Source organism: Natrix helvetica (assembly GCF_964273705.1).
Source record: "Natrix helvetica genome assembly, chromosome: 4".
Classification (NCBI taxonomy): domain Eukaryota; kingdom Metazoa; phylum Chordata; class Lepidosauria; order Squamata; family Natricidae; genus Natrix; species Natrix helvetica.
This window is the reverse complement of record NC_138550.1, coordinates 93,229,729-93,254,937: the sequence shown is the minus strand read 5'-3', so window position 1 is coordinate 93,254,937 and position 25,209 is coordinate 93,229,729. Positions and strand designations below refer to the sequence as shown.

Here is a 25,209-nt window from a genome sequence, read left to right as displayed (position 1 = left end):
AGTTCCACAGATAAAAGTCAAGATTAAATTGGGCATTTTGCAAGATTTGTTACAATGTATAAGAACTTCTCTAAATATGTCTTGTTTTATCAAAGCTATTGTTTTACAATGACAAGGGAGAGGGAAGGACGATTCACATGTAATTCTCATCCTATGTATAGAATACAGTTTCTTGCATTCTCATCTATAACTTACTGTATATAACTGTATGCTGTAAACTTTCATCAATGAAACGGTTAAAGTCTATTCCTGATGGCTGTTACTTGGGGACACAAAACCAAAGTAAAGAAGCAGCATACTAAAGTGATTCTATATGTTCTTATTTTAAATACAAAAATACAACCTCTGTCTTTTTCTTCTTCACTTTCAAAACTTTCCCTTCCATCATGCCGTGGACTAGAAGGAGAACTGTAACTCTCTGAAGAGGTTTCTCCACATGTGTCATTTCCAATTGTAATGTCTAAATTTGAATCTAGAAAAGATGTCATAACAGCAAAATTACTGCTAAACACCACTAAGTAATATGCAAATTAACTTGGGTTTTTTTGCATTTTTACTTGCTACCCAAGCACCAATTCTCTGTATATTGCAGCCAACAAACAAAAAATATAATCTAATATCAAAAGGTAAAAACCGTTGGACTGCACAAAACTGTCACAATATATAATACATGGGCAAGACTCTAAAACCTTTTTTTTACTAAAAAAAACCTAGATGTACCGAGTAGATTTTTTTTTTAGTTTTCTCACCCCCGACAACAAAATTCAACATACAAAAAGGCTTTTGTAATTCCCATAATTGAAAAGCAATCTTAAGTAACATAGATGCCTTTTATTCAGGGAAAAAAATCAATGCTGATGTTATGCAGTCTTTAATTAGGTCTTGAAAATAAATTCTGAACCCCATAATATATTCTGATCCTAGTAAGAGTTCATATTCCTGCTTTTTAACTTATGATTTGTATGTATCCAAAGAGATTGCACATTCTAATACGGAGCAGGCACTTTTTGCTCCACTTAAAAGGAAAGTCTGCATGTGACTTTATTTTTAAAAAGGTTAACAACTTCATATACAATTCCTTTCCAGTTATGATGCACAGCTTTTCTTCAAGTACATAAAATTGTTGCAGCAGGAAAGAATGACAAGTTGCATGATTGCAAATGACCATAAGAAAAACATATAGTATAGGTAAGCAAACCTTTTCATAAACTATATGCAGTCTTGCCTCTATTGGCTAGCCAAAATATCTCCGATGACAATTCTGCAAAATGCTACATTATTTCTTGAAAATCAATCAAATGTGTATTATGGGAAGCATGGTCTGACAGTTTTCCCCCCAGATGCATTTATGTTCTAACAGGCAACGGAAATAACCATTATAGGCATACCTATGGCAGCCATATTTAAGATACTTTGACTCAAGGAAAGCATATGAGAATACAATCTTGAAGAGACGTTTTGAGACTAATGAGTAAGAAAGAAATCCTGTAAAAAAACAACCAGTCAACTTTCTTATTTCATAAGAAAAGGAACTTACTGAGAGAATTACTGTATGTAGCAGTGCAAATAAAGTATATTTTTGGTTTTCAAGATTCTTGTAAAGGCTTGATACAGTTTACTATTTCAGGTACTGATGTTTATGACATTAGAATAATAATTTGAATCTCTATTTATTCTTTTGAAAACAGGTGGTTTGGCTAGAAACTGGAGTTATCTGGATAGTAAATTGAGTTTCTTGATGGTAATGATAATGTTAGATGTTATCAAAGCCCTATTCCAGAACAAAGGCTCACACAGATCAGTATGTATCTCAGTGTTTACTTTTTCTTGGTCATATTCACTGAAGTAAAGGTTATGACCATACAAAATTAGCACTTTACTTACTACCATCTTGACACTAATGGAATTTTTTGAGCAACTTCTATTTCTATTATGGCATGGTACACAACCATTGAAATCACTGATTAAAAAAGACAGGATTGCGGTCTTAGAAAAATAGAAGAAAAGGAAAAGTCCTCCAGTGAATAAGCTAGAGTTCAAGAATTCAATAGGAAATGTTCTCTTCTAAGTCCTCCAAGGCACCACTATCATAGCAGTCATAAAGAAAAAGGGCATTTGGCTTGCTTTTCAAATCAAGCCCATGCATAGAGATATGATGGGTGACTTTAGCTAGTCATACTCTCAGCCCAATCATTTCTCAAAGTTATCGTTGTGGGGAAAATAAGAAGAGGAAGGAGCATTATGTTTGCCCCCTTGAATTATTTATAAAAATAATACAGGCAGAGTAGAAATAAACAAAAAAGAAACACCAAAGAAAATAAAAGAAATAACATTCCTGCTTTAATAAAGGATTGTGGATAGCAGTTCCCTGATATGCCAAGTAGACTGCATGAACATGCAGAATCCCTATGGAGAACTGAACAAAGGTGATTCATAATGTAAGAGAATCTACATGAATTAAGCTAAACTCTGACTAACAGCATCTCTATATGTCTTGCTATCTTCCCTTACTATTCCACAAGTAATAGCGTTATGCTGCATATTTGCTAAGTATATTGCCCACTATATAAATCAAAGAAGAATATTAAAATAATCTCTAATGTATTTGAAGAGTGTTTTGTACCTTTTACTGTTCCTGGATGCAGGTGGTGAGCATCTGCAACTCTTACATAGTTGGCTCTCATGGTTAGTCTGGAATCAGTCCTCTTTATTTTATCTCTGTGCAGGGATAAAAACATTAATCAAAAGGATAAGTATAAAATTATCTTCATGGAACCATGAATTCTAAACATCTACTATCATCAACTTGTGAAGATCTAAAATGGCATGATATCCAGGTTGTGATTAGAACATGCCTCTCCAACATTTTTGTAACAATGGAAAACCTGCCCAGAAGCTCCAAAATATGAATCAATGGTAATACCGTGTTTCCCCGAAAATACGACATGTCCTGCTAATAAGCCCACGCCTGGTTTTTGCCTGGTTTTTGAGGTGGGTGTAAATATACGCCCTTCCCCGAAAATAAGCCCAAGTGAAAGGGTGCCATGGCAAGTACAGAAGGAAGCCCTTCCCTTCCCTAGTCACCTCAGCGCTTCTCGGCTCCTTAATCGGATCAGTTGAGCTGATCCGGCTTCCATTAAAAAAACAGCTGATTTGCGGGTGCTGCTCAGGCCGTGGCCTCCGGCAGGTGCGGCTACCTTTGCCATCGATTACGGCCACAAAAGCAGCAGGAGGCCAATAATGCACCCCACGCTCCTCGCCCCGGCCTTCCGAAGGGTACTGTAGCAGCAGCTATCCACAATTTTTAAATCATTATTTCGTCCCGACCCACGTGGCCCAGTGAGCCACGTGGATCGGGACAAAATAAGGGTAAAAAAATTGTGGATAGCTGCTGCTACAGTACCCTTCAGAAGGCCGGCTTGAGTCTCCTGCTGCAAAAGTGGCTCCGCCCGAGACTGCTTTTGGGAGAGGTGGCAAAGGGGAAGCAATCAGCTTCATCTCGCCCTTGCTCTCAGCCCCCCCCCCCCCTTCGGCTGAGCTCAAGCAGAGAAGTGGCCCGCAGGGTTTCAGGAGCAAAGTTGAGGCTGACAGGAGTCAGGGCAGGGGGGAAAGTCCAGTGCGGCCCCAGCGCTCTTCTTTCCTTGGAAACGGAATCTTGGGAGTGGGAAACGGCATTCCCAGGAAGGGTGGGTATGTCGGTATGTGTATAAAAAACACAAAGCGAGGGAGCCAACAGCCGCGGATTAAGGAGCTTTGTGAAACGTTACGTCTACACTCAAAGTTTGGCAAGGAAGGGAGAAGAGATACTTCCCTCTCTTGGCAGTGTTTTGCTTGAAAATATATGAGAATCGGCCAAAGAGAAGGAAGAATGAGACCTGCGAGGAGATACTGCTGCCTGCAGAGGCACAGACAGAGCAAATTTCATTGAAGACTTCTCCGGCCAGCCCACAAGACTATCTGAAGGGGGAGGGGGAGGAGATTTCCTGCACGTTGGCAGCAGCGTCTTCTCACAAGGCTTCTTCTGACATCCCCAGTTGTATGGATTTCCATGCCTTCCTTTATGGGATGTTGCTTCACCCCTGGGACATCGGGAGAAGCCCTGTGAGGAGACGCCACTGCCAATGTGCAGGAAATCCCCCTCCCCCGCAGATCATCCTTTAAAAACGTAGTTTCACCAGGATGAAGAGGTGGCTGGAGGCGGCGTTTGCATCGGGTTGGCCTTTCTTTGCAAGGCGGACAATCTGGGGAGCAAGAGATTTAGGAAGCCTGGGCTGGCGTGTGTCCGTTTCTCCAGTGAAGCATCTGATTCATCCCCAGGGATGAACGTTTCACCCTTCGTCATCTCTCTGCCCTGGCTTGGAAGCTGCAGAGGAAGCCTGCTATGCCCGGGGAGGGGAGGGAGAAGTGACAGCAAGAGGAGCACATCTCGCTCCACACCTCTCGCTTCTCCCCCACCCCACCTGCCACCCGTCTCGCTAAAAAGATGGTGGGGAAAGGAAGCAGCCTAGATTCTGTTAGCATTGGGGCGGGGTGGGAGGAGTTGGGCTGCGAGACATGCGTCCTGCCCGAGACTTGCAGCTCCGTCGTGTTCCTTGCTGTTTTGTCCAGGGAAGTTGAACTCACGAGATTTTTTTTTACAGGGTGCTTCCCTGGACAAAACAGTGAGAAACACGACGGAGCTGCAAGTCTTGGGTAGGACGCGTATGTCGCAGCCCAACTCCTCCCACCCCACCCCAATGCTAACAGAATCCAGGCTGCTTCCCTTCCCCACCGTCTCTTTAGCGAGAGGGGTGGCAGGTGGGGTGGAGGAGAAGTGAGAGGTGTGGAGCGAGACCTGCCTTCTCTTGTCGTCTCTTCTCCCCCCCTCGCCGGGCATGGCAGGCTTCCTCTGCAGCTTCCAAGCCGGGGCAGAGAGGAGGCAAAACGCTCACCCCTGGGGATGAATCAGACGCTTGACTGGAGAAACGGCCCCACGCCAGCCCCGGCTTCCTAACTCTCTCACTCCCCAGATTGTCCCCCTCGCAAAGAAAGCCCAGCCCGACGCAGGGCGGTAACAGGACACATCAGAGCAGTGCCGGCCACTCGCTCGGCTGGCGCAAATAAGACCCCCACCCCACCCACCCCCGATAATAAACCCAAGGCCATATTTCGTGGGTCAAAATAAAATAAGCCCCTGGCGTATTTTCGGGGAAACACGGTAATAAGAGTTTTCAAAAAGTTCAGTGATGGTTAATTCTACAATAGACAATCTTTCAAAGCCCTAAACAAACTCAATGAAATTCTTTAGGCAATTCTCATCAAACAGCAAATCAATCAAACTGCAAAATCTAAGTTGTTCAGAATTATGAAAAATAACATACAGTCATTTACTTATTTCTGAAATGGGACATCACTTTTTCCACAGGGAATATTAGAAATTAAAAAAATACTAACTTCAAACTTCTATTAACTAATTAACAGTAGCAAACACCTTGTCTTTATTCAGAAATCTACTATATCCTATTACTTACAACTTTAATTTTAAGTTACATTTATCAATTTTGTGCATGCTATTCTTAATATGCATTCATCTGTCTAATATTGCTAACAATCAAGATCAACCACACTTGTCTGAATTATAAACATTCACTTTTTAGTAACAGATAATAATATAATTGATTCTAGGGATACCGGGCGTATTTGGGGAAAACGTTTACACAATACTCAGTTTCTTTTAAAAATGAAATAAACACCTACTTTTCTGGTTGCTGTTTTCCTTTTTTTTTGTTTAATACAGGCACATTCTTTTTCTCTCCCGCATGCTAGATGAAATAAAAAACAGATCAGAAGTTTTCCATCTATGTACAATTTCACTTAAAAATGTAATGAAATTAGTTCAATTTGTGGCCCTAATATGTAACAGTTGCCGATTGGCAATTAGAGGCAACTATAAGCTTTCCAAGAACTTATGAAAAATATTTCATCCTCTGGTATCAGTGCTAGTGGATTTAGATTTAGATAATCTGAAACAATTACACATAATATATTTATGTGTCTTAAAGAGACACATAAATACATAAATATCATCTCTCCTTTTTCAATCTTTGAAAGTCACCCTTCTATTTTTGAGTAACAAAAGTTGGGTGTCATTTTTCAGGCTGAGATTTGTAACATGTTTGTATATATCTCATATACCATATGAAATAAGCAGTTCAGCCATAGAGTGTATGTGTGTAAGAAGAACGGAAGAGTGATTATGTTTTATTTAACATGTTTAACCTGCTTACAATTTTGAAATTATAAATTTAATCACATCAGAAAGATAAACCATATAGTACTATCTGAGAGTAAATAGTTACAAAAACTTCAACAGTAATCAGTGCTTTCATGAAAACAACAATTTCCATCATATGCTTCTAGGTGAATTATCACCAGGCCATATGCTTAATAATGCCCAAGTGTACCAAGACATTTATTTATATTAATTGGACACATATTTTCAGAGTACAATTGTTTACAATTCAACCTCTTTGGATATTCATGAATTCAATGTCTATATATAGTAAATGTATTGGTTAAATTGTAGAACTATGCAAAAGAAAGCTACGAAAAGGTTTTATAGCTTCAAATAATTACTAGTGAAATGACAGATTGTAAGAATCATTTTGCTTCTTAAATACTGGAGGATAGCCATAGCAATCTAATTTCATAGAGAAATAGGCACCATCCAATCCACAAACCACATATGCTAATTAGCTATGCTGGGAGAGAGGTCACCCCGTCAGAAATAGCACTGCCCAAGCTTAAAAAAACAACAGAAAAAGATCTACATATTTAGATGTATGAACTTGCTAATTTCTAGCCAAAAAAAAAAAAAAGAGGAACCGGATTGAAATGCCTCTACTTTAATTCTTATTAAATAACTTAAACAGTCTCCTACCCAACTTAAATAGTGTGGGAAGTTATCTGCATTATCTTCCCACCTTAAAGAGGAGATGACAAATTTCTACTGGAAAAAGCTAATATTTAAAATGAAACCAATCAATTCAATGTCTCAGAAATATGCCTTTTTATATGAAGTTTTGCTGTCATTTTCTTGCATAGGTTTTCTAGGATGAAACAAACTAGAATACCTGATCAAGTACTGTGCAATGCTCTGGATGCTGCTGTAGAGCCCAGCCTTTTCTTCTCCAGTCTGCTACACCATTATATTCAGCGTGTGTTATGTCAAAACCATCCAGTGAAGAACATCTGGTATTAATAGTGCTGTTATAAAATAAATAATGAGAAACTATAATTAAACAGATTGCTGACTTCTCAACCATCAAAACCAGTGGCTCTTATTAGGGATAAATTGGGCATATCCTGGGGTAAAGCATCCAGTTTAGGGCTACGGCTGCCAAGAAATTTGTGTTTTATTTTGTTTTTCCATTTTTTTTAATGGGAGCATTATTTAAGACGAAGAACGAGGGTAATTGAGTCAAACAGTTTAAGAATTGTAGATCTAAAGCATATTTCCCTCTATGCTTATCTTTGACCTCACCTTTGGGTGATTAACTGTACATACACAAATTTGGACTTGTGCAGACTATTTCAGAATGATCCCCAACTGACCTTTATTATAGTAGACCTACTCTTATCTCATTCATTCACAATAGTTGCTTCACTAACCAACATGGGTAGGCCTGAAATATCAGCATAGGAAATACCTTTCAAAAGAAATTGCCTATATCAGGGAAAGAGAAATATTGTATGCATGCAGATGCCCATTTGAAGAAATACAACTGTAGCCATTGTCTATGTTACCAGAGATGCAGAGTCTCTAAAGAGCAGTACATTTTTTTTGTAAGTGAGATTTCAAAACTACTTTCAAGAGATAAATTAGACCTTGATGTACTCTTGATTCTAATGTACATTTTTAACTTTGAAATTTTGTTAGCCAACTTGTTTATATCATAGTACAGCATAAATTATACAATTGATATAGTTTTTCTGTTTGCCTGAAACATGAAAAGTTTGGTTCCTTATGCAGTAGTATTATAGTGCACGTGCTGGGTGAGAAAAAGTTCCTATGCCTCCTTTGGATGATGTCAAATATGGCTGTCATAGCCAGTTGTCTGATTTATTGGCTTTATTGCCTTTATTGCCCCACATAGTTCCAGAGCAATACTATTTTATTTAACAGAATAATTTGGCAACTGTCAAGTCTACATTATGAATTAAATTTCAAAACAGGATTCTCCAATTATGCCTAACTGTTTAATCTCTTTACTCTCAAGAAAATTTTGATGTATTTATTTATTTATATCCCACCTTCATTTTTATAAATAATTCAAGATACCAAACATACATAACACCTTCCTATTTTCCCCACAACAACAAACCTGTGGGATGGGTTGGATTGAGAGAGAATGACTGGCCCAAACTCACTCAACCATCAGATTATTTGTATAATATCAGCTCCTATTTTAACAACTCCCAAACTTATCCAGGTTTAGCAAGTTATGAAAGTAGCTTTAAATTCATCAACTGAATCAAATACCAAACACTACTTTAAATGAAAAGAAACATTTAACACTTACTTAGCAATAGGACATTTCCCATTATGTTTCTTATGAATAACTGGGTGCTGCATCATATCTAGATAAAAAATAAAGTATTGTGCTATTAGTTAAATATTACATTATAATGGCTTTATTATACAATATCATACAAATTCCTTCAAATAAAATATTACAGAATTATGTTTTTATTATATTATCATGACTGCAATACCTGAAGTACTATAAAATAAAGCATTTTGTAACTTAGCAATCAACTCAATTGCTAATTAGTATCTTTTACAAATACCTATATTAATTCTGGTAAATGTAACATTCTTGCTCATAACAGTGCAATATGGTTAAAATGAAGTACTAGACCTATACAAGTCAGATGACACAGTATAATCAACATTCAGTTCAAAAACTGAACTATGTAATGTTTTGGTTTTTACTTTTGAAACATTTTTAGACTTGAGCATCTTCTACTTAAAACATACATATATATTTATCACACTATTCCCCTTTGGTGTAAACAACTCTATGAAAATAACAGAAAAAAATAGTAGCAAGCAATAGAAATCAGGAAAAGGTGAAAAAAGGTGAAAAAGAAAAGAAAATCTCCAATTATCTTATACTAGTATCAATTGTTACACCTCTTCAAAGCAAAGATACAATACTGAAAAACCTCAAAATACAACTCAGAAAGAACTTTTCATTCATTTAATCTTGGAACAAACCTTCTTCCTGGCTTGAGGCTTCTGAGCTATCCTCCTTGAAATGTTCTGGCATTTTAGATGTCTTCAGGGAAGACTGATAGTTATCTGAAGAGTAACAGCCATTAAACAATAAAATATAATCATTTTAAAAGCTTAAGTAGAACAATAAACTAGATGTACAAAAACCTGAACATTTGAAGTTAGAACAAGTGAATTCAAACAGCTGCCACCAGCAGAAATCAATGTTAGTATTAGCAATACTCAATGCGATGCTCACAAGAAGACAGTATTTATAATACTTCTAAACAGCATCTATAGGCACGCCAAATGATATATACTAGAAGGCTACAATGAAAAAAATGTGTATTTTAATGTATTTGTAATTAATAAGCAATTGTGGGATTTTTCCTAATAAAAAGAAAACTCTTTATCAAACATCTGTCAACATCATGGGCATGTCCATCTAGTTTTCTCGTCTACAGAAGTGATTTGAATCTTCTTCTGAATCTTTTTCAACTTTCTGGTCAAGGATGGGTTTATTAACCCTGAGAGGTGGAGGAAGCGCAAATTAAGGGGTTTTTTAGTAAAATATTTTTTAAGAATTTGTAGGGATCCTGGGGTTGGGGGGTGGGAGGAGGGGGGGGAACAGGTCAGGAGGGATGGTAGAGCCAGGCATCTAGGTGTGGTCGAAGGAGGAGGGAGCGGAGTGGGGGAGGAGAAGGAAGATAGCATTCCTGTGCAGGGCACTTTAATACCAACGGTCGTAGGGAGGGGCAGGTGCGAGGACAGTTTAAGAGCACGTAGTCGGTTGGGAGACCGGGGTTTTTGGTCATTCCCGGTCGTTTGTACCAACCCCTGCATACTAGGTGGTCAGGATCTACAGACCCAAGGCCTGAGACTGCTGTTATGCAATGCGAGGTCCGTTGTCAATAAGGCCCCCCTCATCCACGATCTAATTTTGGAGGGGGACCCGGACCTCGCCGGAATAACCGAGACCTGGTTGGGCCACGAGGGAGGTCTACCCCTTGTGGAAATGTGCCCTCCAGGTTATCGAGCATTTCACCAGCCTCGGGCCCAGGGAAGGGGCGGTGGGGTAGCAGTGATTATCCGGGAAGACTTAGAGCCGAGAGAGTTCACTGTGCCGCAGACATCCGGGTGTGAGTCCCTCGTCGTGAGATGGGGCCCAGGGAGGCAGTTGGGCCTGCTGATAGTATACCTGGCTCCTCGCTATACTTCAGCGGCCCTGCCCGAACTCCTTGAGCTGATCTCATCGGTGGCGGTTGAGACCCCCAAACTTTTAGTGATGGGGGATTTTAATCTGCCGTCGATGGGAGAAGCGTCTGAGGGGGTTCGGGAGTTCATGGCTTCCATGACAGCCATGGACCTGACCCAGTTAATTCAGGGCCCTACTCACGAGGGAGGCCACACCCTGGACCTTGTTTTTGTCTCTGGCCAGTGGACGAGTGATCTGGGAATAGGGGATCTAGACACTATTCCCCTGTCATGGTCGGATCACTCACTTCTCCGGCTGGACTTCCCTGGTGCCACCCCCCGCCGCGAGGAGGCGGAACTGGAAGGTATTAGATGGTTCCGCCCCAAGCGCCTGATGGAACCGGATAGGTTCCAGACGGAACTTGGGCCACCTACTGTGGACCTGACCCGCCCCCGAGTGGAGGACCTGGTAGACGCATGGAATAGTGCGACTACCGGGGCCCTAGACCGGGTGGCGCCTTTGCGGCCTCTCTTGCGGCGACGAACCACCCTGGCACCTTGGTTTACCGAGGAGCTAAGGGTGATGAAACGCCACAAGAGACGCCTAGAGAGTCGTTGGAGATCCTCCCGTTCCGAATTTGACCGAGCACAGGTACGAGCATATTTGAAGACGTACCTTGTGGCATTAAGAGCGGCCAAACGTCAACATTGTGCCGCTCTTATTGCGTCTGCAGATAACCGCCCTGCTGCCCTGTTTCGGGTGACCCGTTCCCTCTTGTTTGAGAGACCACGGGAAGCCCCATTACAGGGCAGAGCAGAGGAGTTTGGGAATTATCTACAGGATAAAGTCGCTCAAATCCGGATGGGATGGACCCCTTTCAGTGATTCAGTAGAGACGCCCGTTGCGAGTCTTGAGGGACCGCTTTGGGAGGAGTTCGACTCGGTTACCATCGAGGATTTGGACAGGTTGCGTGGACGTCTGCGACCTACCACATGTTTATTGGACCCGTGTCCCTCCTGGCTTGTACTGGCATCCTGGGAGGTTACGCGCGACTGGCTCCTGGGCCTGGTGAACGCCTCGCTGGGTGAGGGTTCTCTACCGGCCGCCTTGAAAGAGGCGGTGGTGAGGCCCCTGCTCAAGAAGCCTTCCCTGGACCCAACGGACCTAGTCAATTATCGTCCAGTCTCCAACCTTCCTTTTTTAGCGAAGGTTGTAGAGAGTGTGGTAGCACAGCAGTTCCCACGTCACCTGGAGGAAAATGATTATCTAGACCCGCGCCAGTCCGGCTTCCGACCCGGGCACAGCACAGAGACGGCCTTGGTCGCATTGGTTGATGATCTCTGGAGGGCCAGAGATAGGGGTTGTTCCTCTATCCTGGTCCTATTAGATCTCTCGGCGGCGTTCGATACCATCGACCATGGTATCCTGTTGCACCGGCTAGAGGGGCTGGGAGTCAGGGGCACCGTCTTACGGTGGTTTGGCTCCTACCTCTCTGATCGGACGCAACGTGTGTTGACAGGGGAGCAGAGTTCGACCCGGAGGCCACTCACATGTGGAGTGCCACAGGGATCGGTACTCTCGCCTCTCCTGTTCAACACATATATGAAACCGCTGGGCGAGATCATCCGTGGTTTTGGGGTGGGATATCATCTGTATGCTGATGATACTCAGCTATACATTTCCACCCCGAACCACCCCAATGAGGCCGTCGAAATGATGTCCCGGTGTCTGGAGGCCGTACGGGTCTGGATGGATGGCAACCGACTAAAACTCAACCCTTCCAAGACGGAGTGGCTGTGGCTTCCGGCCTCCCGGTTCAACCAGGTGTTTCCATCTCTGGCCATCGGGGGCGTCCAACTAGCCCCCATGGAACAGGTGCGCAATTTGGGCGTCCTCCTGGATGCCCGGCTGTCCATGGATAACCATGTAACAGCCGTGGCAAGGGGGGCGTTCCATCAGGTCCGCCTGATGCGCCAATTGCGCCCCTTATTGGACCGGGATGCCCTACGCACAGTCACCCATGCGCTAGTGACGTCTCGCCTGGATTACTGCAATGCTCTCTACATGGGGCTTCCCTTGAGATGCACTCGGAGACTACAGTTGGTCCAGAACGCGGCCGCGCGGGTGATTATGGGGAGGACTAGGTACTCCCCTGTAACACCTCTCCTGCGCGAGCTGCACTGGCTTCCTGTGGTCTACCGAGTGCGTTTCAAGGTTTTGATTATGATCTTTAAAGCGCTTCATGGCACAGGGCCTAGTTATATGCAGGATCGCATCCTGCCCCACACATCCCTACGACCAATTCGCTCACACAGAGAGGGACTTCTCCGGGTGCCGTCCGCCAAACAGTGCCGGGGGGCGACACCCAGGAGCAGAGCCTTCTCTGTGGTGGGCCCAGCCCTGTGGAATGACCTCCCCCGTGACATCAGGATTACTTCCGATCTCCGCTCCTTCCGTGTACAGCTGAAGACCCACCTCTTTCAATTATCTGGCCTGGCTCAATCGTAATTATTCTTATTCCTCCTAACTGTTTTTAAATTGTATTTTAAACGTTAAATCTTAATTTTATATCGGGTTTTTACAATTGGGGTATTTTAATGCGGGTCTTTTAACTGTCTATATGATGTAAATTGTTTACCTCCTCCGAGTCCGTGTTTGTGTATCTGTATGTATGTTCTGTATGTACGCCTATGTGTTTTATATATTTTCTGTGTTTTATATGCCCCATTGTACGCCGCCCCGAGTCCTACTTGGAAAGGGAGCGGCTAATAAATTCAAACTTATTATTATTATTATTATTATTATAAGCTTACAGCAGTGCTATTTCTTCCTGGTATTCCACTCAAATATTTATAGGGCTGACCCTACTTATCATTTCAAAATCAGACATCAATTATGTGCTACCACAGAATGTAACTTTCCTAATAAATTAGCATCCATTAAGAAGCCGAGGTATTTTTATATATAGGTAATCCTCGACTTATGATCACAATTGGGCCTGGAAAATTTGTTATTAACTGGGGTGGTCATTAAGTGAGGCATTGCACAACTGGACCCTTTATGAGGTTTTTGCTGTGGTTGTTAAAGCAAATCATTACATGAACATGATTTGTGACCTTCCCTATTCAGTTTGCTTGTTGAAGGTCAGCTGTAAAGGTCACATGAATTGTTGCAATTGTAAGCTAATTGCCAAGTGCCTAGACTGCAACCAGGTGACCATAGGGACACTGCAATGGTCATAAAATAGAGGACAGATCATGAATCACTTTCCTTCTGTTGAAGTGCTATTGCAACGTCAAATGGTCACTAAATGAATGGTCATAAGTCAAAGACTACTTGTAAGCATTGTTAGTGTTCATTTCATATATTCTCATTTAATAATTCACTTGATTTTCATTCAAGCTGATATACCCATAATTTGGAAGCCTTCACAGTTTGGAACTTAAGTCAACAGTGCATCCAATTTAGGAAAAAATAATTCACATTATTCAATAAATTATCTGCATCTTATCTATACAGGTAGTCCTTGACTCACAACAGTTCATTTAGTGACTGTTCAAAGTTATGACAACACTGAAAAAAGTGACTTATGGCCATTTTTCACACTTACAACTGTTGTAGCATCCCCATGATCAAGTGAACAAAATTAAGATGCTTGCAATTGACTCACATTTATGATAGTTGCATTGTCCTGGGGTCATGTGATCTCCTTTTGCAATCTTCTGACAAGCAAAATCATGGGGGTTAGATAGGGGATAACTGGCTTCAGCAAGACCGAATGGCTTTGGGTGCATGGAGCTTCAAGATCCAAGACTTTTAGTTCTGGATAGGGTTGCACTACCCCAGATAGACCCAGAAGAGTAGGTGGCAGTCAAAGTTACAAGAGTTTTTGCACAACTCTTATGTTATGTGCCAGTTTCACCCTTTCCAAGACTGGGAGTCCCTCCACTTAGACCCTCAAGCCCTAGTCATCTCATGTTTGGACTACTGCAATGTCTTCTACTTGGGGCTACCCTTGAAGAGCATTTGCAAGCTGCAACTGGTAGACTGTGGTGGTGCGGGAAGTTCTTGGGCCCCTAGAGGGCCCATGTTACACCACTGTTCCGTGAGCTGCACCAGTTGTCTGTTTGCTTCTGGATTTAATCCAAGCTGTTGGTTATCACCTTTAAAGCACTGCATGGCATGGGTCTAGGCTACCTGAGGAACTGTCTCACCCCATGGTGGCATAGTAGTGAAGACGCTTGCCTCGTACTCAGAAGGTTGAGGGTTCAATCCTAGGTAGCCGCAGATATTTCTCTGCTGGGGTGCAAGGAAAAAATATCTGCTGCGAACTCTGCGTGGCATCAGGAAGAGCATCCACCCAGTAAATGCTCAGCTCCATCCAGCCGCCCTGACTCTACCCCGAATTAAGGGATTACAGGGTCATAAAAAGGGAATGTTTTTTCTTACCCCAATAGGACTGGTTCACCCCACCCATTCCAGCAGAAGGGGCATGCTGGAGCCCCATTGGTCAAGAAATCTTGCTGATGCGGCCCAGGAGAAAAGACTTTTCTACCATGATGCCTGCCCTTTGGAACATCTTGCTCCCTGAAAAAGATCTGCTCCCATCCTTCTGATCTACTGTAAGGCTTGAAGACCTGGCTCTGCCAGTTGGCTTAGGGCCCCAATAGGGGTGTATCATGTTGATTAAGAGAAGAGTTCACCTCCCCTCTGAGCATCATGCTCACTTCCTTCCCATTTTTTAAATTGTAATTTTACTGTTACTAGGAATATTACTTGTTCATGGTTTTATTGGCTTTTAACATTATAAACCACTCAGAATCGCCTTGAGGCAAGATGGACGGTAAATGAATGAGTGCATGAATGCAAGAATGAATGAATATAAATAAATAAGGTTGTATTTTATGGCTGTCCAAATAGGAGGTAGTTTGTTCAATCATTCTCTTTCATTCCTCTTCACTGCAGTTCTCTGTGTCATTTCAGGTAACATAATCTCCTTCTCTGCTATAACCCAACATTTGTCTTTGCTTCCTATGCATACATATGTATAATCTAAATGCTGCACTCAACAGAAATGTGATGTTAGTAGGATGCTTTGAGTCAAGAGGGTTGCAGAAGGTGAAAAAGATCATTTGCACGAGCTAAGTTACAATATATACAATTGAAAGAGGCCAGCCATTAACAACTATCCTGAAAGTAATATACCAAGAACATATTATAAAAATGAACTGATCAACAACTTGAGATAACATTCAAACCCTATAATTTTAACTGGCATAAATATCAAATATGCTTCAAAATAGGAAACTTGTGTACAAATTCATAACAGAATACAAAAATCAGAGTTTCTTACTATGAGAATGTAAATCTTCTGAAGACAGAGTCTGAAAGAAGTTGTTTACTCTCTGATTCTGGAGAAAAGCTGGGGAAGTATTTGCAAATAGTTGCCTAAAACATATTAGAAAAAACAAATATATTTAAGACTAATATTTAACATAAAGAAATGCCACTGTGTATCAAACAACTCCATTGCAAATAAACAGATACATAAACAGGAAGGAAATAAAGAAGAGGAGATTTTATTATGGGCAAAGTCATGGATGTTTAAAAGTTTTTGAATCTTTTTGAATTTTCAATATTTCTGCATAAATGCGACCTAAAACATTATCTGTTCTCCATATAAGTTCTAGAACTCAAACAAATTCAATAAACAGGTCAAAATATATCTGTTCATTTATTTATTTATTGAGAAAAAATAATGTTTGGAAATAGCCAAATTAAGTCCTGACTTTAATCTATATTATAGAAATATTGTGGATGGTTTTGAAGTGGGCAGAATGGGCAAGGAGCCCACCAGCATCCCCAAATTGAAGCTTGTTTTGCAAAGAGGAATAGGCTAAAATTATTTCAAGCTGATGTGCAGGACTAATCAACTGTTATTGGAAACGTTGCAGTTATTGCTGACCAAGAGGAAGGGGGAATATCATTTTCTGAAAATACAGGTTCACATACTTTTACCATACACAAATATGTTTGGAGCATCTTTCTTCTGCTTTAGCCAATTTTTGTACAAATTGTGTATTTTGGGCTCTAATCTTGCTGCATGATCAGCTTTTTTTTTTTTTTTTGAGCTTCAATCTACAGACAAGATACTCTGACATCATCCCATAGACGTTGCTGGTACAATCAGAAGCCAAAGTTTCATCAATGATGGCAAGCTGTCCTGATCCAAAGGCAGCAAAGCAGGCGCACCTTAGGATACTGCTACTGTGTTTCATAGCTAAGTTTCTCATGCTGGAAGACAGAATTTGCCTTTTATCAAACTTTCCATTCAAGCCAACAACTTCTATTTTAGTATCATTCTCCACAGGTCATTCTTCCAATAATCTGGCTTCTCCACATGTTTTTTCATCAACTGTAACTGGGCAGCATTGCTCTTTTTGGAGAATACTGACTTTGTTTATCCAACCCTGCCATGCAAATAATGGTTGTTCAGCATTCTCCTAATGGTATTCCCATGAACCCTGACATTTATCAGTGCAAGAGAGATCCTTAGTTCCTTAAACCCTGCCCTGGGGTTCTTTGAAACTTCCCAGAGGATTGCAATCCCTTACTCTTGGTTTGATCTTGGTTACTGCTGGAGAGAGTAACAATGTTGTTGAATTGCTTCCATTTAGACATAATCTGCATGCAGTGAACAGATGGGAGTCCAAATTCTTTTGAAATAGTTCTGTAGTCTTTTCCAGTCTAGTAAGCATTAACTGTTTCTGAGAGGTCCTCACAGCTCTGTTGTATTCAAGCCATGACAGACCGATAAGCCTGTAGCATGAAGATCAGATTTTAATGGCAAATACTTTTGCCATAAACAAATATGTCTTTTGGACTATTTTCCTCAATAAATAAATGTACAAGTATAATGCTTTTGACTCATGGGTTTGGCACCGATTCTCTTTATGTAGTTTTAGGACTTGTGTGGAAAACATATGTTTTAGATCATATTTTTTGCAGAAATACATAAAAACAAAAGGGTTTGCAAACTTTTAAGTACATCTATATAATAAAATGTTACAGAAACCATGCGAACAAAATCTCATACTGTATGATCCAAAAGTCATAGCAGCTATCTAGATGTTAAAAGACTGAAGCCACTTAAACCCATGCTATTTTCATAATACCCATGCCTACATATGTATAATTCAAATGTTGCATCCAATACACTTATATTAGTCTCATTCTACATACACAGGGACAGAAATGATCCTATATAGAAGCATATTATTTTAAAGACAAAGCCTCGTACAACTGGGAATTTTGCAGATTTTGTGTAGAAACCTTTATAAGATGCTTAGGGCCTATAGTTGCAGAGTAGGGAAAGGATTATAGCTTAATGGTACAAAATATGGTCAACATTTAAACATCTGTATGTTCAACACGATTAGCACCATTCAGCTGGATCAGGAATAGATACTTTGATACCCATTGAATGTTAAGTATACAGCAAGCCCTGGTAATTAAGACACATTGGTTGGACCTGACAGAATTGAGAAAAATGTAGATTGCTTTATTCTGAGGTAAATGAACTAAACATGACTATATAAAACATTGATTTCTCAGATCTCTAACTGAACACCATACATAATAAAGTGATTAATTCAAGATAAATTTACAGTAAAAATAACTATATTCATGGCTCAAAAGTTTTACCTTATCATGGGCTCAAAGTCTGAATGCCTCCTTTCTTCTTGTTTCTGTAACCCCTGATTTAATGCCGCTAAAATAGTCTTGTCAAATGATTCAGAAGAAAGATCCTTTGGAAGCTGATGAAAGGCACATTATTAATTATTGTAGAAAAAGTAACATTTATCATAAGTAAATGGATAGATTATAACATTTAACTTTAGAACTCCTTTCTTCATTCCATAAATTCACAGATCAACACTTCAAATTATTTTTATTTTTATTTAAATGTATCAATATATCTAGTAATACAGCATGTCAAAGGTGAAAAGACTATCACCACATGCATAGTATCCATTAGAATAGCCAACTGAACTTTATTCTCTACAATCTTTATTTAGTGAATCTTTATTTAATGGAAGATGAAACCCAGACAGCAACCTTTAGAAATACGTAGGAGATACAATTATAAGTTATGATGAGTAAGAAACAAAAGGGCAAAGATGCAAAGCAAAGCATATTGGCATTCAATCTCCAGGTATCCAAATAACAAGATAAATTATGTTAGAAAGCCATTATCCAAATGTTTTAAAATATGTTATAAAGGTGTGTGTGTGTGTGTGTGTGTGTGTAGAGAGAGAGAGAGAGAGAGTGAGTCTGTGCACTCATGTGCTAAGGCACATGGCAAATTTATTATCTGCCTTTAGGGCAGTGCTTCTCAATTATTTTCTGTCATGCCCCCCCTAGGAAGAAGAAAACATTTCGCGCCCCCCCCCGCGTGACTGTAAATAGTATCATTTGTCTATAAAATTGTTATAAGTACACCTCTGCATAACACTGTATCCTTATTAACGTATAAGAGAATAAAATAAGAAAAATGTGGATCAATTTACAACAAAGAATAGCTTTATTAACTGTAGCAGAAAAGATTTAAAGGAGCACAGCTAGAACATATATATACATATATTTATATATAGAGTATCACAGAAGTGAGTACACCCCTTAACATTTTGTAAATATTTAAGTATACTTAAATATTTACAAAATGTTAAGGGGTGTACTCACTTCTGTGATAACACTGAAGAAATGACACTTGTATGTGCATGTATACATGTTACGGTGAAAGTCCGAAATCTGGTGAATGTCGACATTCACCAATCTCGCTTGGTGAATGTCCGAAATATTTGCTAAATGCCCTTATTTCTGACTTACACCGGTGAATGTCGACATTCACCAAGTACGTTTTCCCCTCTCTTTGGGGAGGAGGAGAGCCAGAGGATCGCCTCTCTTTGGGGAGGAGGAGAGCCAGAGGATCGCCTCTCTTTGGGGAGGAAAGTACGTTTCCCCCTCTCTTTGAGGAGGAGGAGAGCCAGAGGATCGCCTCTCTTTGGGGAGGAAAGTACGTTTCCCCTCTCTTTGGGGAGGAGGAGAGCCAGAGGATCGCCTCTCTTTGGGGAGGAGGAGAGCCAGAGGATCGCCTCTCTTTGGGGAGGAAAGTACGTTTTGCCTCTCTTTGGGGCATCCTTTGAGGCGATCCTCTGGCTCTCCTCCTCCCCAAAGAGAGGGGGAAAAGTACTTTCCTCCCCAAAGAGAGGCGATCCTCTGGCTCTCCTCCTCCCCAAAGAGAGGGGGAAACGTACTTTCCTCCCCAAAGAGAGGCGATCCTCTGGCTCTCCTCCTCCCCAAAGAGAGGGGGAAACGTACTTTCCTCCCCAAAGAGAGGCGATCCTCTGGCTCTCCTCCTCCCCAAAGAGAGGCGATCCTCTGGCTCTCCTCCTCCCCAAAGAGAGGGGGAAACGTACTTGGTGAATGTCGACATTCACCGGTGTAAGTCAGAAATAAGGGCATTTAGCAAATATTTCGGACATTCACCAAGCGAGATTGGTGAATGTCGACATTCACCGGTGAATGTCGACATTCACCAATTTCGGTCTTTCACTGTAACATACACACACAAACACACACATATATTTCCTGCATGCAGTGATTTCTAGAAACAACACCTGCTCGTCTCAATGGGAAAGACCCATGCATCCCAGATGCGAAGACAGTCCAAGTGGTCTCTCCCTCTGTCTCTCTCTCCCCCTCGTCTCTCTCCCTCTCTCTCTCTTTCTGCCTTTCTCTTTCTGTCTCTCCTTCTATTTCTGTCTGTCTTTCTGTCTCCCTCTCTCTTTCTCTCTGTCTTTCTCTGTCTCTCTCTCACTCTCTCTGTCTCTTTCTGTCTCTCTCTGTCTCCTCTCTCTCTGTCTCTCTCTGTCTTTCTCGGTCTCTCTCTCCTCTCTCTCTCTTTCTGTCCCTCTTTCTCCTTCTGTCTCTCTCTGTCTCTCTCTGTGTGTGTGTGTCTCTCTCTGTCTATCTCTTTCTGTCTCACTTCTCCCTCCCTCACTCTCACTAGCTCTCTCTTTCTCTATCATCTTCTGAAGGTGGGGGGGGGGTTGAAAAGGGGCCCATTTTTTGTGCCTCCTGGGGCATCTGTGCACCCCATTTTTCACCTCCCCCACCCCCAGAAGCATTCTACTGGCAACAAATGGGCAAAAATGGCCCGTTTTTTGGCCAAAACCTTCCCCTCACGGCCAGTTGCAGGGCGTGGATCCCGCTCAGAGAAGGCGGAGCGGCAGCTCCTCCCTCAGCCAGGAGCCAGCGGGGGCTGGTCGGACAGGCAACCTTGGTGGGAAACTCCAGTCCGCCGCCGCCGCTGTGCTGTTGCCACCGCTGTTGCACCCAGATGGAAAGGGAGCCTTCGCGCCCCCCTTTACGGAGCCTCGCGCCCCCCCTGGGGGGCGCGCCCCACTATTTGAAAACCACTGCTTTAGGGCAAAAGCATGGCTTTATCCATCATGCAATGCGCTCTTGACTCTCATAAAACAAGCCCATTCCTGTTCACAACTTTTCTTACTGGAAATGTTTACAAATGCCACAGAGATTGTAAACAACACCTTCAACACCTTTGATTCACTTTCAAGATGACATCCTCCTTTCTACTAAATTACTCTTCTAACAAGAGTCTTGAGGAGAAGAATGCAATTGTGAGGATAGGAGAGATTTTATAGGAGGAATTTTTGGATGATAAACCTGTATCTTGTACCAGGGAAGCTTCTCTGGAAAAACAAATAACTTTTGCTTGTAGATAATTCAGTCATTTGAAAAATAGATAAATGAATTTGTGGCAGGTATGTAAATCACTTGATAATTAGACTGATGCAAATAGAGTGAATGTCATGCATTGTCCAGATAAGTTGTTATACTGTAATTAGAAGACATACTCTATTTTGGTACTTCTGCCACTGAAAAATTGGTCACTTCTGGAATCCAAATCTAGGTTGCTAGGTAGCAGGTTGAATTCCTGTGCTACCAAATAGCATTCTCAAAAATCCTATTTATTTCACAAGCAGGGTCAACTAGATGGGCAAAGCTTGTGAATTTATGTGGATGAACTGTTCGAGCCATCAATAGGAATGTAGTCCTATTAAGCATGGAGGAATATTCTAGGACAAACTGAATCAAATGCCAAAAACATTTGAACATAATATAAATCTTTCTATGCCAGTGCTGTAAGTCTCTGAGCCATGATGAAGAAATTATTATATATGATTGTAAACAAAAACATAGATATAATGGGTAAACAGAAACTATGTGTAAGAGTAGAATCCAGTCATTCCTGAATCCAACTTAACAGAAAATACATACATGGAAAGACGTAAATGGTGATACTGTTCTCTACATTATGAATCTGTGAAATATTGAAAAGCTGATTCTTTCACAGAATCACTATAGTGGCAACATGTAGTCAGAAGGTAAATTAAACCTGGGGATGTCTATGGAGATTCTCAGTCATCCAGGTCATGGTTCTCCCAAAGGTGCTTTTTCAAGAGGCAACAGGGCTTTCTATTTTTTTTTTCTTGAAAGACATTTTATTTCTCATCCAAGAAGCTTCTTACATGAGAACCCAAATGTCTTCAAAGAAAAAATAGAAAGTCCAGTTGCCTCTTGAAAAAGCACCTTTGGGATAAATCTAGGGATATATTATTGTCCACCTAATCAAAATGTCCTCAGATGGTGCAAGGAAATGAGAAGGAATGCAAAGGAAAAGTTGTAATAATAGGAAACTTCAATTGTCTTCACTTAGAGTGTGTATATTCCTCTTCAAGCCATGACAAAGAAACCATATCTTCAGATACTCTAAATGAATGTTATTTAGAATGGACAGTCTCAAAATTAAACTAGACTGAATCTCAACCTGAGACCATCATCTGGTGCAAGATGCAAGTGTTGAAGAACCAACTGGAAACAATAAACGCAATGCTATGACATTCAAAATACATGGTACAGTGGGACCTCAGGTGCTGACAATAATCCATTCCAGGACTTCGGTTTGGTCGTGACCAGAAACAAGACAAATTGCGCATGCGAGCACACACAAAAAATGGCGCAGCAGGGAAAGTTGCCGCGGCAGGGAAAATTGCCCTGCTGTGTTTATTCGGCACCCGGGGATGTGTTCGTGATGTGAGTGAAGCATTTAGCAGATTTTTTGGTTGGCATCCGAGCCATTCAGGACCCAGGGTCCCACTATAGTAGAAAAATTGCAGCAAGTATAACAGTCAGTTTGCTAGATAAGATGAAATGTTTTAAAAGGGGGACTGTTGAAATAAAAAGATTGAAAAGAAAAGTCAAAGAGCTCAGAGAGCCCTTTGGTCAAGTGGTTAAGGTATCCAGTTCGAAACAAGGAGATTGTGAGATCTAGTCCCACCTTAGCCATGAGAGCCACCAAGTAACCTTCAGTCAGTCATTCTCTCTGAGCCCAACTCGCCTTAACGGGTTGTTGATGTGCGTAAAATATAAAGACGGACTATTAGATATGCTCTTCGCCTTAAGTTGTTCATAAAAAATAATAATAAAAGTGGGATATCAATTAAATAAATAATACATCAGGATTTTATCAAAATGCAATAATTGAAGCTCCAGTTAGAGGCTGAAGTGACTTTATAGCGGGGTTCAGGAAACTTAACAGTTAAGAAGTCTTAATATGAAGAAATGAAAAGCCTGCCCCAATGAAAAACCAAAAAGGAATAAAATATACGTTCTGTCTTGTCAGATGTGTTAAGATGACAGGAGGGGCACACACAGAGACCATCTGATCACCATACAACAAATATTAAGGGAATCACTAAGAATTTTGAAATATATATTTAATGTGGAGTCCTTGATGCCCCCTGAGCTTGGTTGTACACTTGCAGACATTACATTACCCAAATAGATAACATCATTAGTGCCTATAAGTGTGGTGCGTGTTCACTTTTATATAGAAGCATGTCCCGATGGTATCGATAGAGGTGTGATTTTCTTCTTAGTAGATGATTGATTAGAGTATATAGGGCATTCAAAATATATAAATGGAAAACCAATACTCAAAGATAGTATGAAGCCTGCAGGGAAACTGAATGAATTATTTCTATTCATCTTTAGTATGGAAGATATTGGATAGATTCCCAAGCTTATATTGACTTTTAGAAGCAAGGAGACTGGAAAAACAAAAGTAAACTAAGGTAATATAGTTACCTGAATTCTAAGTCATCTTGAGAATACAAATAACAAACCATCAGATCCTGATAGAATCCATCCAAGAATTAAATAACTCAAAAGTGCTGACTTCCTAATAAAAATTAATTACTTGGCCCTCAAACTGGGGTCAAGCAGCAAAAGGATTGGAATGTAGCCAATTGATACCAAAGAGGATATGGGAAAATTATAGGGCCAGTAAACTTAATATGTGTTCCAGGGTGATTAGTAAACTTAATTAAAACACACACAAATATGAACATAAGACAAGAATTAAGGTAAATCAACATGAATTCTGATCAAGTAAATCCTATCTCACTAGCCTTATATTGTAGACTTAAGAGCACTAAGAGGCATGTGGATAGAACTGTTAATAATGTATCCCTTTTTTAAAAATAACATCTTGGACAAAGTTGTTCTTTAAAGATGCTCAATTAAATTAGCAGTCATGGAACAAGAGAACTCAAATATATTATAGATTGCGAACTTTTTTAAAAAGTGAAAAGTAAAGAGAAGTTAAATAACTTGTTCATAAACCATCTTGAAATATAGATAAAACTTGAGCTAGCAAATTTAGGGATGATAGTAAAAAACGAATGGAAGATTAAGCACTTAATTAATCTATGGAATTAATTCTCACAGTACATGTGGGAGATCTCTGTTGCATGGCTTAAACAAGCGATGAATACATTCATGGAACACAGGTTTATCAGACTACTAATTTTGAAAACATAGTATTATATCTATATTTGGGAAAGTTGTCTTCAAACACCAATTGTAATAATGGCAGAAAACGGGCATTTTTGGTCCAGAAGAATATGGTCAGCAATGTGAGTAACACAATGCTGAACTATGATGATACTTGCTCTATTTATATTCTCATATTCATCAAAAGTAAATTGGATGAGCAGAAGTGTACTGTCGCTTTGTGTTTTCAATTGGTCTCAGTAGTGTACTTTCAAGTCATAACTTTTTGCAACTACCCTAACATTCGGTGATGCATTATTTCTTTTTTTAAAAAATCAGCAAAATTAGCACAAGCATGAAACCTCATGAAATTATAGTGATGTGCATAACTTGTTCAAGTTGCACAAGTTAAAGAAAGGGTTTTCTGCAACTAGAACAATATTTATATCACTAGAAACAATTTATTGCTTCTTAAGCAATTATAACATGGTTAACATTTCATAAGAAATAATACCTGTATATATTCATCTAGAAATTGAATATATGAATAATGTTTGACAGATTAGTAGATCAACTCTGCATATCAAAAACAATCTCCTACTGTAATTTGAGGTAAAACCTCATGCCATCTAGCTTTATTACCTAAGCCTTTGAATATTTACCTTTAAGAGAAATTCTTGTAGTTCCTGGTGTGTTTTTGTTACACAGGATACAGAATGATCAGACCAGACTACCTGAATGAAAAAGAAAAAAACCTTAAGAGTTGTTTCTTTAAAACTAAGATACAGATAGTCCTCAACTTATGACAATTGAGCCCAAAATTTCCATTGTTAAACAA

At 40.4% G+C, this 25,209-nt stretch overlaps 1 protein-coding gene across 1 annotated transcript in view; it reads right to left on the bottom strand.

The window, feature by feature from the left end:
- ZCCHC2 (zinc finger CCHC-type containing 2) overlaps positions 1-25,209 on the bottom strand; it is a 40,065-nt gene that overhangs the window by 6,247 nt on the left and 8,609 nt on the right. The window contains exons 4-12 of the mRNA XM_081950259.1: positions 25,034-25,105; positions 18,156-18,268; positions 15,805-15,899; positions 9,260-9,343; positions 8,562-8,619; positions 7,113-7,245; positions 5,737-5,801; positions 2,624-2,718; positions 344-472 (exon numbers count right to left, since the gene is read on the bottom strand). Coding sequence (XP_081806385.1) covers positions 344-472; positions 2,624-2,718; positions 5,737-5,801; positions 7,113-7,245; positions 8,562-8,619; positions 9,260-9,343; positions 15,805-15,899; positions 18,156-18,268; positions 25,034-25,105 — 844 coding nt within the window. The remainder of the gene's footprint in view (positions 1-343; positions 473-2,623; positions 2,719-5,736; positions 5,802-7,112; positions 7,246-8,561; positions 8,620-9,259; positions 9,344-15,804; positions 15,900-18,155; positions 18,269-25,033; positions 25,106-25,209) is intronic.